Raw genomic sequence first — 13,597 nt, 5'->3', positions numbered from 1 at the left:
CATTCTCTGAACTCGGTCCTGACACTATTAGATTCCACTTACCGGAATTGCTAGCTTCACAAATATGAGACACTGGGTTTCTTTTTCCAAAGTTGCTTCCTTTTTATGAAGTTTGCAGAATGCTTTGAACTACTTCAGTGAATTGAGCTATTGAAGTGCAAAGTGATATAATAGCTAAAAGCATTGCTGTTGAAATATGGGAAGCCAAAGTACGGTTTTAACTTGTTTAGGTTTGCCAAGGATTTTATGTGTGAGGTGAAGCAGATCAGGTCAGACTGGGATTCACTAGGACCAGGAGCACGGGTCTGTCAAGAAGTGGCTTTAAAAGCGATCCCAACCCATGTTAATTTCAGGACAGACACAACCTCACCTCACAGGCTTCTCTCAGGCATCACACAGCACTTGTGCCTGGGCAGAAACATTTCTCCCACAGAATCGTAGAGGTTGGAAGAGACCTCTGGGGATCATCGAGTCCAACCTCCCGCTAAAGCAGGTTCCCTACAATAGGTTGCCCCTCAGTTACTGCTGATGTTTCTTTACAGATTACTTTCTCCTTCAGTTTTAGGAGTCATATATCTATTAAGCCTGTCCTCATATATAGCCACGCCATTCTCATCTCTCACCAGCAGAAACCTGACCTTACCAATTGCACTGGAACAGGATGCATATTTTTAAATGCAACTTAGAGATACCATCTAAATTTCATTTAGTTGTTTCCAGGCAAAAATAAATCCTAAAGCCTATTATTATTTAACTGTCTTACTGGAGCTCTTAAATTGACTTTGTAATGTGTCCTACCTGTACCGTAGCTGAACCTTCTTGAAGTATGTTTTACTATTGCATACAAAGTATTCAAATCACCAGAACATAAGAATCACACAACTCTTTCTTGTTTTAACTGTACCTTATGCATAATTAACACTTCAGGTATAACCATTTCTCTGATGCTTAGCAATGCCTCAGTCATTCAGTGATCTCTCTTACCCGAGTCTCCTGCTGGTGCTGCAAAAAAAACTAACAAAGCCACCAGATCTTTAGAGAAATGAATGTCAGATCCACTCCAGGGTTGGGGCCTCAATTATGCTGTATCACAGTTTTTGTGCATGTGCCTTTCAGGCAGCAATCACGGACCTTTTTTTTTCCTTTTCTATGTACATACAGAAAATTGTAGCCACAAAGCTGTATGGAGTGAAAGGGTAGGACTTGGTAACTCCAAAACCTATTCTTCAAAGTATTTTGAGCTGATTGAGTCTCATGGTGATTTCTCAATATATTTATGTACCAGGCAAACAAAAAAACACTAACGCTGTATTTATTCAATTGCCAATAAATTGATTTTTAAAGAATTTAGAGTGATCATCACTTCTTATCTATGCCAACAATGGAAACGGTATGAAACAAGCTGATTTTAGTGTGCCATCTGCTAGCTTGCTTTATACTGTAGAAAGCATACACTACATGGACTTCCAAGCCTCTTACTGTAAGTTTTGTGTGAAGCCACTTCTGTCAGCATTTCTTTCGTCACCCATAAAGTGGCATTCCTTCCTCCTACATGACCTGCCCCTTTATCAAGGGCCTGATTAGCAGAATTTACAAGTCTGGTGGAAAACAATAGGAAATTACAGCAGTCATTTCAGAATCAGATCCTAAATGCCGAGCTTTCTCTGAGGTGAGTGGGGAGCTCAGAGAACAATGTTTGATATAGTTGACAACTGCGAATCTCTTGTTTTGAAAGAGAATGCTATTCCTTCTCTACTGATAAAATCCAAGTAACCTTCGCTCATGCAAAGTATTCTGAAGAGATCTGAGCAGCCTGATACATTTGTTATTGTTTGGGAACCTATATATTTGCAGCTCCCTAAAATGGGCCAGTGACAGGATAGCACCTAAACCAATGTAACAGAAAACCCGGTAAAATTAAATTACATATAGAAGGAATTTCTATTATACAGAGAAACAACTAAAAACCCTACTACCCAAACTGACTCTTATTGATTTATATTCATTGTTGGGAAGAGGATGAGGAACCAAATAGAGACACAAGCTCTGAGAACCAGTAGCAAAACTTGTGTGAGATCAGGACAGCTTAAAGTTCAGCAGAGATCCACTGCTGAGGGCAGAAGTGTAGAATTCGGTGAGCACAGAGGATGGCAAGGAAGTGTGAACTAACCTGTCTGAATCATGAGATTTTTCAATGACATGAAAGGAAACAGAAAGCAGGTCAAATTACTGCATTATGAATAAACAAACAACTGGAATTAAAAGATAAAAGGAAGCTGGACAAAAAGTACAGTGAGAAGACCAAGAAATTAACTGATCTGTTATTCTACAGATGGAGAAATCTATCTAATTATCACATCACCACTGAGGATAGTGAGACACCCTAATGTCTTAAACCTTTGTCTTCAGTCAAAAGCAGATGTGATTTCACTACCAGCATCACTGACAAAGGATTAACAGCTTAAGCAAGAAGAATAAAGAAGTATCCTGGAAAATACTTGTATAAATAATAGATTTTTGATAGACTGGATATGACGAAATTCCCAGAGGGTACAAGCAGTGTTGCTAGTGTTGCAAGTGATTAACGCCAAGAACAAACAGAGAATGAATGAGATTCCACAAAACTGGAAAAGGAAAAAATGTGGCAAGGAAGAAGGGATACAAACTGATTATTTCTACTCTTAAAAAAAACCAAAACAATTTCATAGCATCATAAAATCACAGAATTGCTCAAGTTGGAAAAGACCTTTAAGATCAAGTCTAACCACCACCTACGCTACAATACCACCCCAACTCTAACAACCCTTTGCTAAATCATATCTCTGAGCACCACATCCAAACAGTTTTTAAACACATCCAGGGACTCAACCACCTCCCTGGGGAGCCTATTCCAGTGCATAACAACCCTTTCCGTAAAGAAGTCTTTCCTGATATCCAAACTAAACTTACCCTGGTGCAAAACTTGAGACCATGCACCCTCATCCTGTCACCAGTGAGAAGAGACCAACCCTGCTCTCACTGTAAGCACCTTTCAGGTACTGGAAGAGAGCAATAAAGTCTCCCCTCAGCCTCCTTTTCCCAAGAAAATTTGAACAAAATTGAACAGGCAATCCAACCATTTTTAAGGATATTGAAAGTAAATACATGAGAAGTAACAGCATGGGCTAGTCAGTAACAACCAACATCAGGTCAACCTAGGTCGCTTCTACCAGGTGGTAACCGGCTTTGTGAATAGGCTGGAAAAGGTGAGGATCATAAGGTTACACGTAAGTTGCTCTTAACTGAAAGGAAAAAAAAAGATCTAGAGAGGTATACAGCATGAGTGCATAATTATATTGAAATAATTGGCACTCCCAAGTTGAAAGGATGTATTGAAAGGGACTTCACTGAGATCTGTCTTGAATCCAGAGCTGTTTGGTATCTCCATCAACATCTTGGATGACTAAACAGAATACACTTATTCACATGCAAAGGCTGTATCTACAGGCAGAGGCTCCAGCATAGCTGAAGCACGGCATGACAATTGAGAAGGATGCTGACAAACTGGAAAAGCTGAAATGCCACTAAACAAGGAGAAACAGAAAGTTCTACATGTACAGAGGAATAATCCACTGCACAGATAAGTGCCAGGACAGAAATGCAGTTCCTCAGAGGAGAGATTACAGATCGCACATGCTAAACAGTTTGCAACATTAGGCTATCTTACATTATGCTGATACTGGAATGCATAAGTAGGGAGATCTTAGATAAGATAATGAAAAAACAAAACAGTTTAACCTCACCAACTGTGGTTATTTAAACTGCAGTAGTGTGGTGGTAACGTCTCAGTTCTGCACTCCAGTATTGTGGAGAAGCAACTCAAAATTAAGAAGCAGCACACAGAAAATGGCAAAAAAAAAAGAGGACACAGAAAGGTAAGTATGCACATAAAGAGGAAAGAGAGAACCTGCTTTCCATGTGCAGCAGTTAGGTGAGGTATTAGGAAACTTCCTGCCTGCAAAACCAGTTCAGTAAGGATCGTACGCTACTCAGGGAGACAGTGAAATCCCCTCCTTCACCGCAGGTCTTTAAACATCTTCCTGGAATACAGCAGGGACAGCTGATCTGAAAATGAGATAAGAGGAGGAACTAGACAGCCTTTCAAAATCCCTTCCAGCACTATTTTCTTCATCTGCTATGGCTGTAATTAAGGCAGGGATTATCCTTTGTTCTTTAAGACAGTGCTCTAAATGCTAGTTTAAATGACTGGCTAGGAGAGTAGTCTCAGGATCAGCTGCAAATAAGTAAACCTCCTTGTCTTTCAGTCCCCTTCTGCAAGCACACTGAATAGCTGGTGGCACAGTAACCTGACAGAAGGCACAGGCATACTGGGTCCCATATCCTTCAGAAAGTACCTGAGAGCCGAGGTCACTGTCTCAATACTAAATATGATTGAAAAGACAAGCTGAAGAAAGCCTTCAGAAAGGAAGCAGGCCCACTTCAGACAGTGGCTTTCCAGAACACTAAGCCAGTAGAGTTAATTACTCTGGATGTACTAGGATAGCTTACCGCGCAGTCTTGCGTAGTACTATCAGTATTATTCTTCCTCTGCAAATGGTGGTAGAATGACTGAATTTTATAATCGAGAACCACATATCTCAGTCAAAACAAACAAAAAAGACAATATAACCATAACAATTCCTCAGATTTTCCAGATTGCATTTGCTTTCTGTGTGTCCTGTTTGCTTTTAATTGAAGAAACAGAAAATGGCGTCTTTATTCTGCCCTCATTCAAATTGAACTGGAATGTGATATCCCCCCCTGAAATTAAAGCTGCTATGTATCAATGTAAAACAGATCCAAATGGAATGGTAAGGCTATACGAGCACGATACTGGAGGCATTCTATTATTTTATGTTTTCTACTTTCTAAGGTAGGTTCAGCAACCCACAGATGCTGCGTATGGTATATTCTTTCGTCTCAGCCATCATCTCTGCAACCTCCCTGTTCAAAAGTTCTCCAGTAAGAAATACATTTCTGCAATGGATATTAAAGAAACAAAGCCAAAAACCTGCAGAAAATCATCTTACTACACTGAGTATAAGCTGATTATACATATGTTATCTTGTGGACAGTATAGATGATTTCACCTACTGAAAGGTTGCCTGTGCCTGTGTGATGTCAGTGTTCACGACATTAAAAATCTGATACAAATGGCACAAGAAAACGTTGAGGCAAATGTTTTTAATGAGAGAAAATGAGTACGTTAAGGTTTCACCTATGCAACCATTTGTATGCAAACGATTCAAAAGTCGGATAATTGCTTCGACTTCACATTAAAAATAATAATAAAAAAATAGAAACGTCAAAATATTTGGCAGCAACATTTCTGTAATAAAAAGGATGCCTAAATTCTGTGCTTTGGGATTGCAGACTCCCTTTTAAATTCTCTTCTTTATGTTCCCTTTTAAGAGTTAATATTCTCTGAAGAGGAAATGAAATAATAAATGATATTTCAGAATGAACAGCAGGTTCTCTTCTTACTTTCATTTAGATCCACAACTTCTAAGTCATATAATACCCAGGACTTCTGTAAAACAAATAAAAGCAAACATTTAATTAAGATAACTGAAATGCAGTTGAAAAACTTGAAATTTCACATATTTTAATATGTAAAAGATCTGATGCAGCCACTAGATACATTTTCCCTTTACATATTTAAATAGGAGATTAGAGTTTTCTAATAAATTAAAGGGAGACTGATGCTCCTGCAAGTTACAGCTTGGTGTATTTACATTCTACAGGTGCCTCAAACATCTCTTCTAACTCAGAAGGTGACAGAGGATGTAACGTCTTCTGAGAAGATGCTATAAGCCATCATGTAAATCTTTACTTACATGAATTGCTCAAGATATACCAGTTCTTCTCTTGACTGCACCGATTTTCACAGATTTGTTATTAATTACCGTAATCTTTGAAGTATTAGGTGTGAGATGCAAAAAACCAGTTGAAATGAATAGAGAAATACAGATGAAGAGTACCCATTAGAAAAAGGCATAAACTATTATTTGATACAAAAGGATATTGCATTTTGTGAAATTCACTCCAGTTGCTGCATTTTCTTAAATCCATTCTAAAAAACAGAAATGGCACCAAGTGGAAACAGCTCAGCCTTTTTCACGATCGAATTACCAAAGCAGCTCTCCATCCTGGTAAAACATTCATTTGCAGATTGGAAAAACAGATTTAAAAACTAAAATCAGCAAAACCAGCACTCTTCCTTTCGGCAATAAACACAACTAGATAATTAGTGCTGACCAGAGAAACGATCAAACCCGGTTGTGCAATACAGTACTAGTACATGTTGCAACTCTGGACTCTAACAATACGAACGCTGAAACCTGAACCCAAACACAATGTCATAGAGATTCATTGTCACCTGCCTTGAAAAATGAAGTCCAAATTCTACTTGGCATTCTCATGTATGCCTCTTGGCAGGTTAACCAAGTATGCAGTGATACACAGAGAAGTGAGTGTAACCAATAGAATCACCACATTCCTCTCTCATCCCAAGCACAACAGTCACAAACTACCATTTCTCACAATGAAGAGAAGCTTCCAGAAAGGACAGCTATTTCAGCTGGAAGCTATGATATCCAAAGTGCACAGAAAAAAGGGAGAAGAAAAAAGTGGCGCATGTAGTCCAATGCTACTCATTATTTAAAGTCTAGGAATTACACATACAATACCACAGACCTGCCTAACTACACCCAGAAAAGTTCACCTGAAATTACTTAGATGAATCTAAATGTCAGGGAAAACAAATGTCTCCTAATGTTAGTCTTACACCCCTTTAGCTGACAGTTCTTAACATGACCTAATATTCTGGAGAAGATGCATGAAATCATTTTTGTTTCTGCTTTGTAAGATGCTTGAATACAAGTAGTGGCCATAAGGACTTGTGCTACATGGAGATGGTGTTTTATAGTCTTTGAGTGGTGATTGTAAATATGAAGTATGAAATCCTTTCCAAAAGAATCTAACCAATCATACTCTTGTCACCTCAAGAACACGACGTCACGCTGGTTCTGAGATAAGATACTGAGAAAAAAAATGAGACCAAGAAGCAATACTGAGCACTGATTACTGCAGACATAAGCTGAGGAGGTTTCATTTCACACCTGCTTTTTCTTAAGGAAAAAAATCAGTTCAAGTACTAAGCGTGTTACAGAAAAATACAGAACAAATTCTGAACAATTTCAGAATTCATGATGAATTTATTTAATTTTAAAGGAAAGAGGTGATTTTAAAGCATTATAGGTTATATATAATTTCACAGAATCATAGAATGGTTTGGGTTAGAAGGAAATCTAAGATCATCCAGTTCCAACCCCCTACGATAGCAGGGCAGGGACACCTCCTTCTAGACCAGGTTGCTCAAAGCCCCATCCTGTCTGGCCTTGAATGTTTTCATTTCATGCTTTCAGTTAAAGGGCAATAATTTGTATATTCCTTAAATGCTTATGATGTTTATTTGCAAATGTTTTACTGCATGTGTAGGTTCAGCAAGGATCCTTAGCACTATAGGTGATTAATAATGGCAAAACCTACTTGACAACAAATTTGTTCGTGCTGTCTGTAAAATCATTACCTGATAGTACTTAACAACGAATTCCACAGGACAGAAAGATAAGAACCACCTCTCCACAAATAAAGAAGAGATAACTGTTTTAATAGACATGTAAATGTTGAAGACTTTAAATAACACTTCAGTTTGGTAAGTCTTTCGTACAGGATCTTCATCAAGTAGATAAGGGCTTGGGATTCATTTAAGCAAATGTGCTTTACACTCATTTAAGAAGTGCATAACCATAACCTGAAGAGATGCTGTGGATCCTGCATGAAGAGCTGAAGCAATGAGTGCAGTCCCACATAGGGATGAAGAAGCCCTGAAGAGCTACAGCACCTTGCATGAAATTAAGGAGAGGAGGTATGCAAATTTTGCCTATCTCAGAGAACAAGGCAGGCAACATTCCACACTCAGGGCTCCCTCCTAGCTCACATTTCAGCTCAGCCTAATGAAAATCTTCCCTGCAAGCCAGCCAACAAACAACCGAAAACAGCAGAAGGGTGAAAGGAACCGAAGTGGTATGAAGAAGCTCAAGTTTCCACTTCAGCATCACGGACAGAATGAAATCTTGAAAATAAAGCTGAAGAAATAGATGCTTTTCTAGCCCGTAGTGATTCTAGTAAGACATTGAAATCTACTGCTAAGATACTACTTTTTTCCTGCTAAATAGCACAGCAGACGTGTCTCACCAAACTGACAGGCATCTGTTTAAGCATTCTAAGCTCCCTGCAGAATCAGTGGAGAAAATGAGACAGGATCAACTACTCCCCACAGCCATCTGGTCTCCTCAGCAGCACTAAGCAGAGGTTGTGTCGCTATCTTACAATAGATACCTAACTTGTAGGTAGATTAATTGTGATGACTGGTATCCCTCTAATCATTATTTTTTAATCAGATAAATAAAGCTAAGTTTGTATACAAAGAGAAATAGCATCAGAAAATAAGCGAAGTTCCTTGGATGGTTTCTAATGTAATAATTAAGATCAGCTTAATTAAGATCAGCTGCCTGGTCCTAGCTGGAAATCTGTTCAGATTAGTAATATTAAGCCAAGTTGGATTCACCTACTCTGGTACCAATTCTTGGCATCTTTATATATTTTAGAGACACAGTTCACCACTGGTTTGGTACAATTTTTCTCTATATGTTTAAATGCCCCCACCCAGAATGGAGACAAACCCAAAGCGCCTGCTGGAAAACTACTGGCTTAAGAGAAATAAGCAGAAGAAGCTGTAACTGAAGCTGCTATTATTTATAATTTCTCTAAATTCTGGGGGATGTATTCTCTCCAAATACAAAATTACCGTAGTTAATGACCGCAGTCTTTCTGTTTATATTTAATAGCGACGGTTGACAAAGATTAGCAAAGCATGGCAGAGGACCCTGTGCAATGAATATCATGGGACTTCTGCACTGCAGAGCCAGAAGAGAAGAGCTCAATTATTAAGATCAGTCCTGCAATTTCCTTGAGTCTTACCTTCTCTGTGTTCTGTACTCCTAGGTTTTAAGTTACTTGTTGAAAATACAAGACAGCCCTTTCCCAACAGGGCACAAGCAGTATCAGATGTGTTTGCAGGGGCAGGGACAGGAGTAGGAGAGGACAAAGAGTGAACAACACTGCTGCAGAACACCTTCAAGAGATGGGAATGGAAGCCTTTGTTCCTCAAACCTGCTATTCCACAATGTCTACGACACATCTAACCCACTGACAAACAGTGGGTCTCTATCTCCCTCTCCTGTTAATAACATGTGACTATGACAATGTTGTACTGCAGTTATCCTGCAAACTTAAGAAAAAAACTATGCTTTAAAAAACACCAACCCTACTGATCATTTGAGTAAAGATTAATATAATTTCACCTCAAAAGCTCTATTTCAGAAAGCAAACAGGCTGCGAAGTCAAGATAAAAAGTCAAGGCTGAGGGAACTGAGCTTGTTTAGCTTGGAGAAGGCCCTGGGGTGACCTCATTGTGGCCTTCCAATACTTCAAGGAAGCATATAAACTGGAAGGGGAACAGCTGTTTATGAGGATGGATATTGCCAGGACAAGGTGGAATGTTTTTAAACCAAGACAGGGAAGGTTTATGTTAGATATTAGGAGGAAGTTTTTCCACATATAGGGTGGTAAAGCAATGGAATAGGTTGCCCAAGGAGGCTGTGGATGTCCCATCCCTGGAGGCATTCAAAGCCAGGCTCTGGGCTGCCTGGTCTGGTGGTTGGTGACCCCGCCTGTGGCAGGTGACTTGAAATTAGATGACCTTTGAGGTCCTTTTCAACCCAGGCCATTCTATGATCCTATGATTCTTTCAGAGTCAGTCAATGCCAGAAGCAAGTCAATTGTGCTAACTTTACTTTGGTCTTCTTGAACTTATTTAACTTTAATAATATAAAATTGAAAGGCTGATGTACACAGTCCTCTATTATCAATGAAGAGAGAAAGACACCTCCAGAACAGAGTTTCATCCTAAGAAAACGTGTCCCTTTCCATTGACCGTAGATGGTTCCATCCAACTACACCAGCCTAATTATTTTTGCTGGCTAAGTTTGCGCACTAAAAAAAAAAAATCTCATTCTGCATACTCAAGCATTATGATTTAGTTTTGATTTACATGGCCTAATTATATGTTACTGTTTCCAGGAGAATGTCTGGTTTATTCAATGTTCAGAACAGATTTTTTTGAATTAAACAAGATCGTATAGTAAAATTAGGCCCTACATTGTTGCACTGCTATGTGAGCTGGTACCATTTATCCTTTTTGCTTTAATGTCTGTTCCGCAGTTCCCATGTGTACAATGCTGAACATATTCCTTAGTGTTACTAGGAAGGTTATGAAGATAAAAATCTAAGATAGATCTAAAATACAGCATTAAGAGCATTATGAAAAACTTTACAAAGAATTAATATTCTGTGGTCAGTACAAGATGAATAAAGGACACATAAAGCCAGGGGCTTCATACATGATGAAGGATAATAAACAAATACTGAATGGGTGCTGCTTAAGATAGGGATCTTTTGGACAAACTGCAATTCCCAGAACCATGGCAATAATGAATTCTGGTTTCCTATGGATTTGTGTCTTGCAGTGAATTAAATCTGGTGTCTACGCTTCAAGCTCCAGCTGGAGCGGCTGGTTGAAGCAATTTGCAGTCTCTGTGTAGTTATCTCTGTCTGATGCTGTATGAACCAATGCTGGAGACTTTCTATCTGCGGAGTATTCTGGGACATACTGTGTTATCTCAAAAATCTTGTTGCCTTGGAAGGGAAGTTAAAGAGATCAAGGAAAAACAGAACTGAAGTCTGCTATTTTCAAATATTCATCTCAAATTACAACCAACTGTTAAACTTCAGATGTTAACCTAAACAGTCCAAGCAAAGTTCTTAAATGAGTTTTGACTCGGCTCTGCTCAGAAGATCTGTATTTATTTATTATACTATTAAAATAATCTTAGCAGTCGATCACTTTTGGGAGGCAGACATAACATGAGTTTTGGTTAGCTTTATAGCGGTCTTCAGAAGAGAGCAAGAACTTCAGCTGTGTGGGTTTCTTTTCCTTCTGCTCCTGTTTTAGAAAAATACCAACCACTGCACCCACAAAGAGAAATACAGAGGCTTGTAAGACTTCTTGAAAAGCGAGTTGAGAAGAGTACTGCTTGTCAGCCACGAATCCAAACCACACTGAAGTGTGAATAGTAACTGCATTCTCGGTGGTAATTTGGGGGGTTTGGTTGCTTTTTGAGGACTGAGTCACAGGTACAAATAGTTCACTGGCAACAAGAAACACTGCTAAGAAACAGCTGTCATCAATTAATAAACAAGTTTAGGCCTCTCTGAGACTTGTAAGAATTATGAATTAAAGTAAAACGTTATTTGTCAACAGGTCTAAGAAAACCTCTGGGAAGGGCTTCAAGTGCCATTAACATTCATTTCCACTACAGCCCTTCCAAATCAGTCATTATTAACTGTTGTGATTGAAAACCGTGAGTTAACTATTCTCAAAATATGGTATAACTCCACAGCTGTTACCAATGTAAGTTCTCTAATAACATCTGATTGCTTTAATGAGACTATCCATGCAATTTAGAGCTGTGGCATTGAGACTCATCAAAGAATAATTTTCACAGACTATAAATACCTGAAAAATTAAATTGTGCTTCAGTTATCTGAACCGCTGAGATACAGAAGTAATCTTCCTCTCGTAAGCCAAATAAAAGTAAAGCCACAAAAGTAGAGATAGCAGGGTCTTACAAAAGTAACGTGCTCTACTGATTTAAATCTATTCTACAAATAGGAAAAGGCAGCACAAAGTGATGATAAAACAAATCTACCTTGTACTTCCAATTGGGAATACTCATTTGAACCACAACTTGTTCTAAATCCCAAAAGAATCAGGAAGCTCATTATTTCAGTATGACCTCTGTAACTCCAGATGTTGATTTTCCCCATCTACGTGTTTGCTGTTAAAAGTAGTTAATAAAAAAATGCCCATAGTAGATAGTGAACAAGACCGCATATAAACAATCCAAAATGTCCTGAGATTAATGTAGCCTACTACAATGCACCTGAAAATGGTTTACTGTCTGCCAGCTCGCCTGCCTGCCTCCTCAGTGACTTCAACCTACCTCCAAAAAGCAAGGCCATACTAGAATTTTCAGGAGAGCTCCTTAAAACAATTTTCCTCTATGGGACTAGTAAAGCAGTGACAAACGTTCACCACTGAAGCATCTCGTTAGTCTAGGATAGACAGTCCTACTGCAGAATGAAATGAGATACAATAAATGACATACAATATCCTGCAACCTCAGACATACCTATCTTGCGCCAAAGCGCTGTGCGATGCTGTATGAACATATCTTGCTATTGCAGAGTGAATGTGTGACTGAAGTGATCGAGACTGGCATCTGTCGTGTCATTTTTTCACAGTTACTAGGCACACTTCCCACCACATTTTTTCTCCTCTGAAATTTCATCAGTTACAGGAAGTCAAAATTTAAGTAGTATATTCAGATTTCACAGTTTCATGAACAAGCAAATTATTTTGTTGAACCAGATAACCATGATGAAACTGTACGATGGATTTTGCCTTTTTTTCTCTGGACTCATTCTTCTCAGGCCAGTGGCAGAACCAACTGGGCTAAAGGGTTTCTTGTCTAAATCAACAAATTCCTTTAACTAACAATTGCAAGTTATACACCTAAGTAATCGTAAATGAGGCCCAAATATGGATTGTAAATATTTTTAGAGAGAAATATTGCTATGGACAAACTTACAAATTCCCAAGGACATATTTTCCAAATACAAATGCACGCATGTAGACCGTACAACTGCATTAGCAAGCAGTTCTAATAATTATACTCCATGCTGAAGTATAATGGTCTAAATTTGTTTGCATGGCCACACTAAAACCCCATGGATTTTCATGAAGATTAGTAGGAATACTAAAGCTCCACTAAAAGTAAAATGAATGCAGGCAATCTTGGAATGAGAAATACTCAAACACCATTTCTGAATGCTGCAGAGAATTCTCTCAGATCTTACTGAATGCACTGTGTGGAGATTATAACTTCACAGATATTTGTCTTCGCAGCAGCCATGATCATAGCTTTTGGTCTGTAGTTTTCATGCTTCACACTGCAAATATATTATTTATTTACGGTAGAAAACATCTTTTTCATTTACAAGAAAAATCAGAGTTATCTTATTTTCGACATTTCTCCTAGCTATTCAAAGACTTGTCACTGTGCTCCTCATCTAAATGACGTTTGGCAGTTAAGTTGCCAAGTTATTTTTTATGCTAAGGGAACCAAAGTCATATATATCAAAACCAAAACAAAATAACCCAACAAACTAAAGTTTGTGTTATTGTATGAGAGGACAAGACTCTCATTTAGAAGCAGCCATACCCTCAGCTACTACCCTGACCATCCCCTATGGCTATTTAATGAAAACACTGCAAGTTGTGACTTTGTCAGTAATTCTGCTCATTTATCTT

The 13,597-nt window shown here is 38.5% G+C and overlaps 1 protein-coding gene across 1 annotated transcript in view; it reads right to left on the bottom strand.

The window, feature by feature from the left end:
• Positions 1-5,210: 5,210 nt before the first annotated feature.
• LOC140248446 (ras-related protein Rab-10-like) overlaps positions 5,211-13,597 on the bottom strand; it is a 29,664-nt gene continuing 21,277 nt past the window's right edge. Inside the window, exon 6 of the mRNA XM_072329197.1 lies at positions 5,211-5,569. Coding sequence (XP_072185298.1) covers positions 5,495-5,569 — 75 coding nt within the window. The 3' untranslated portion in view covers positions 5,211-5,494. The remainder of the gene's footprint in view (positions 5,570-13,597) is intronic.

This window comes from Excalfactoria chinensis, chromosome 2, assembly GCF_039878825.1.
Source record: "Excalfactoria chinensis isolate bCotChi1 chromosome 2, bCotChi1.hap2, whole genome shotgun sequence".
NCBI classification, from domain to species: Eukaryota; Metazoa; Chordata; class Aves; order Galliformes; family Phasianidae; genus Excalfactoria; species Excalfactoria chinensis.
The sequence above is the reverse complement of the archived record's forward strand: the minus strand, read 5'-3'. Positions and strand labels throughout refer to the sequence as shown.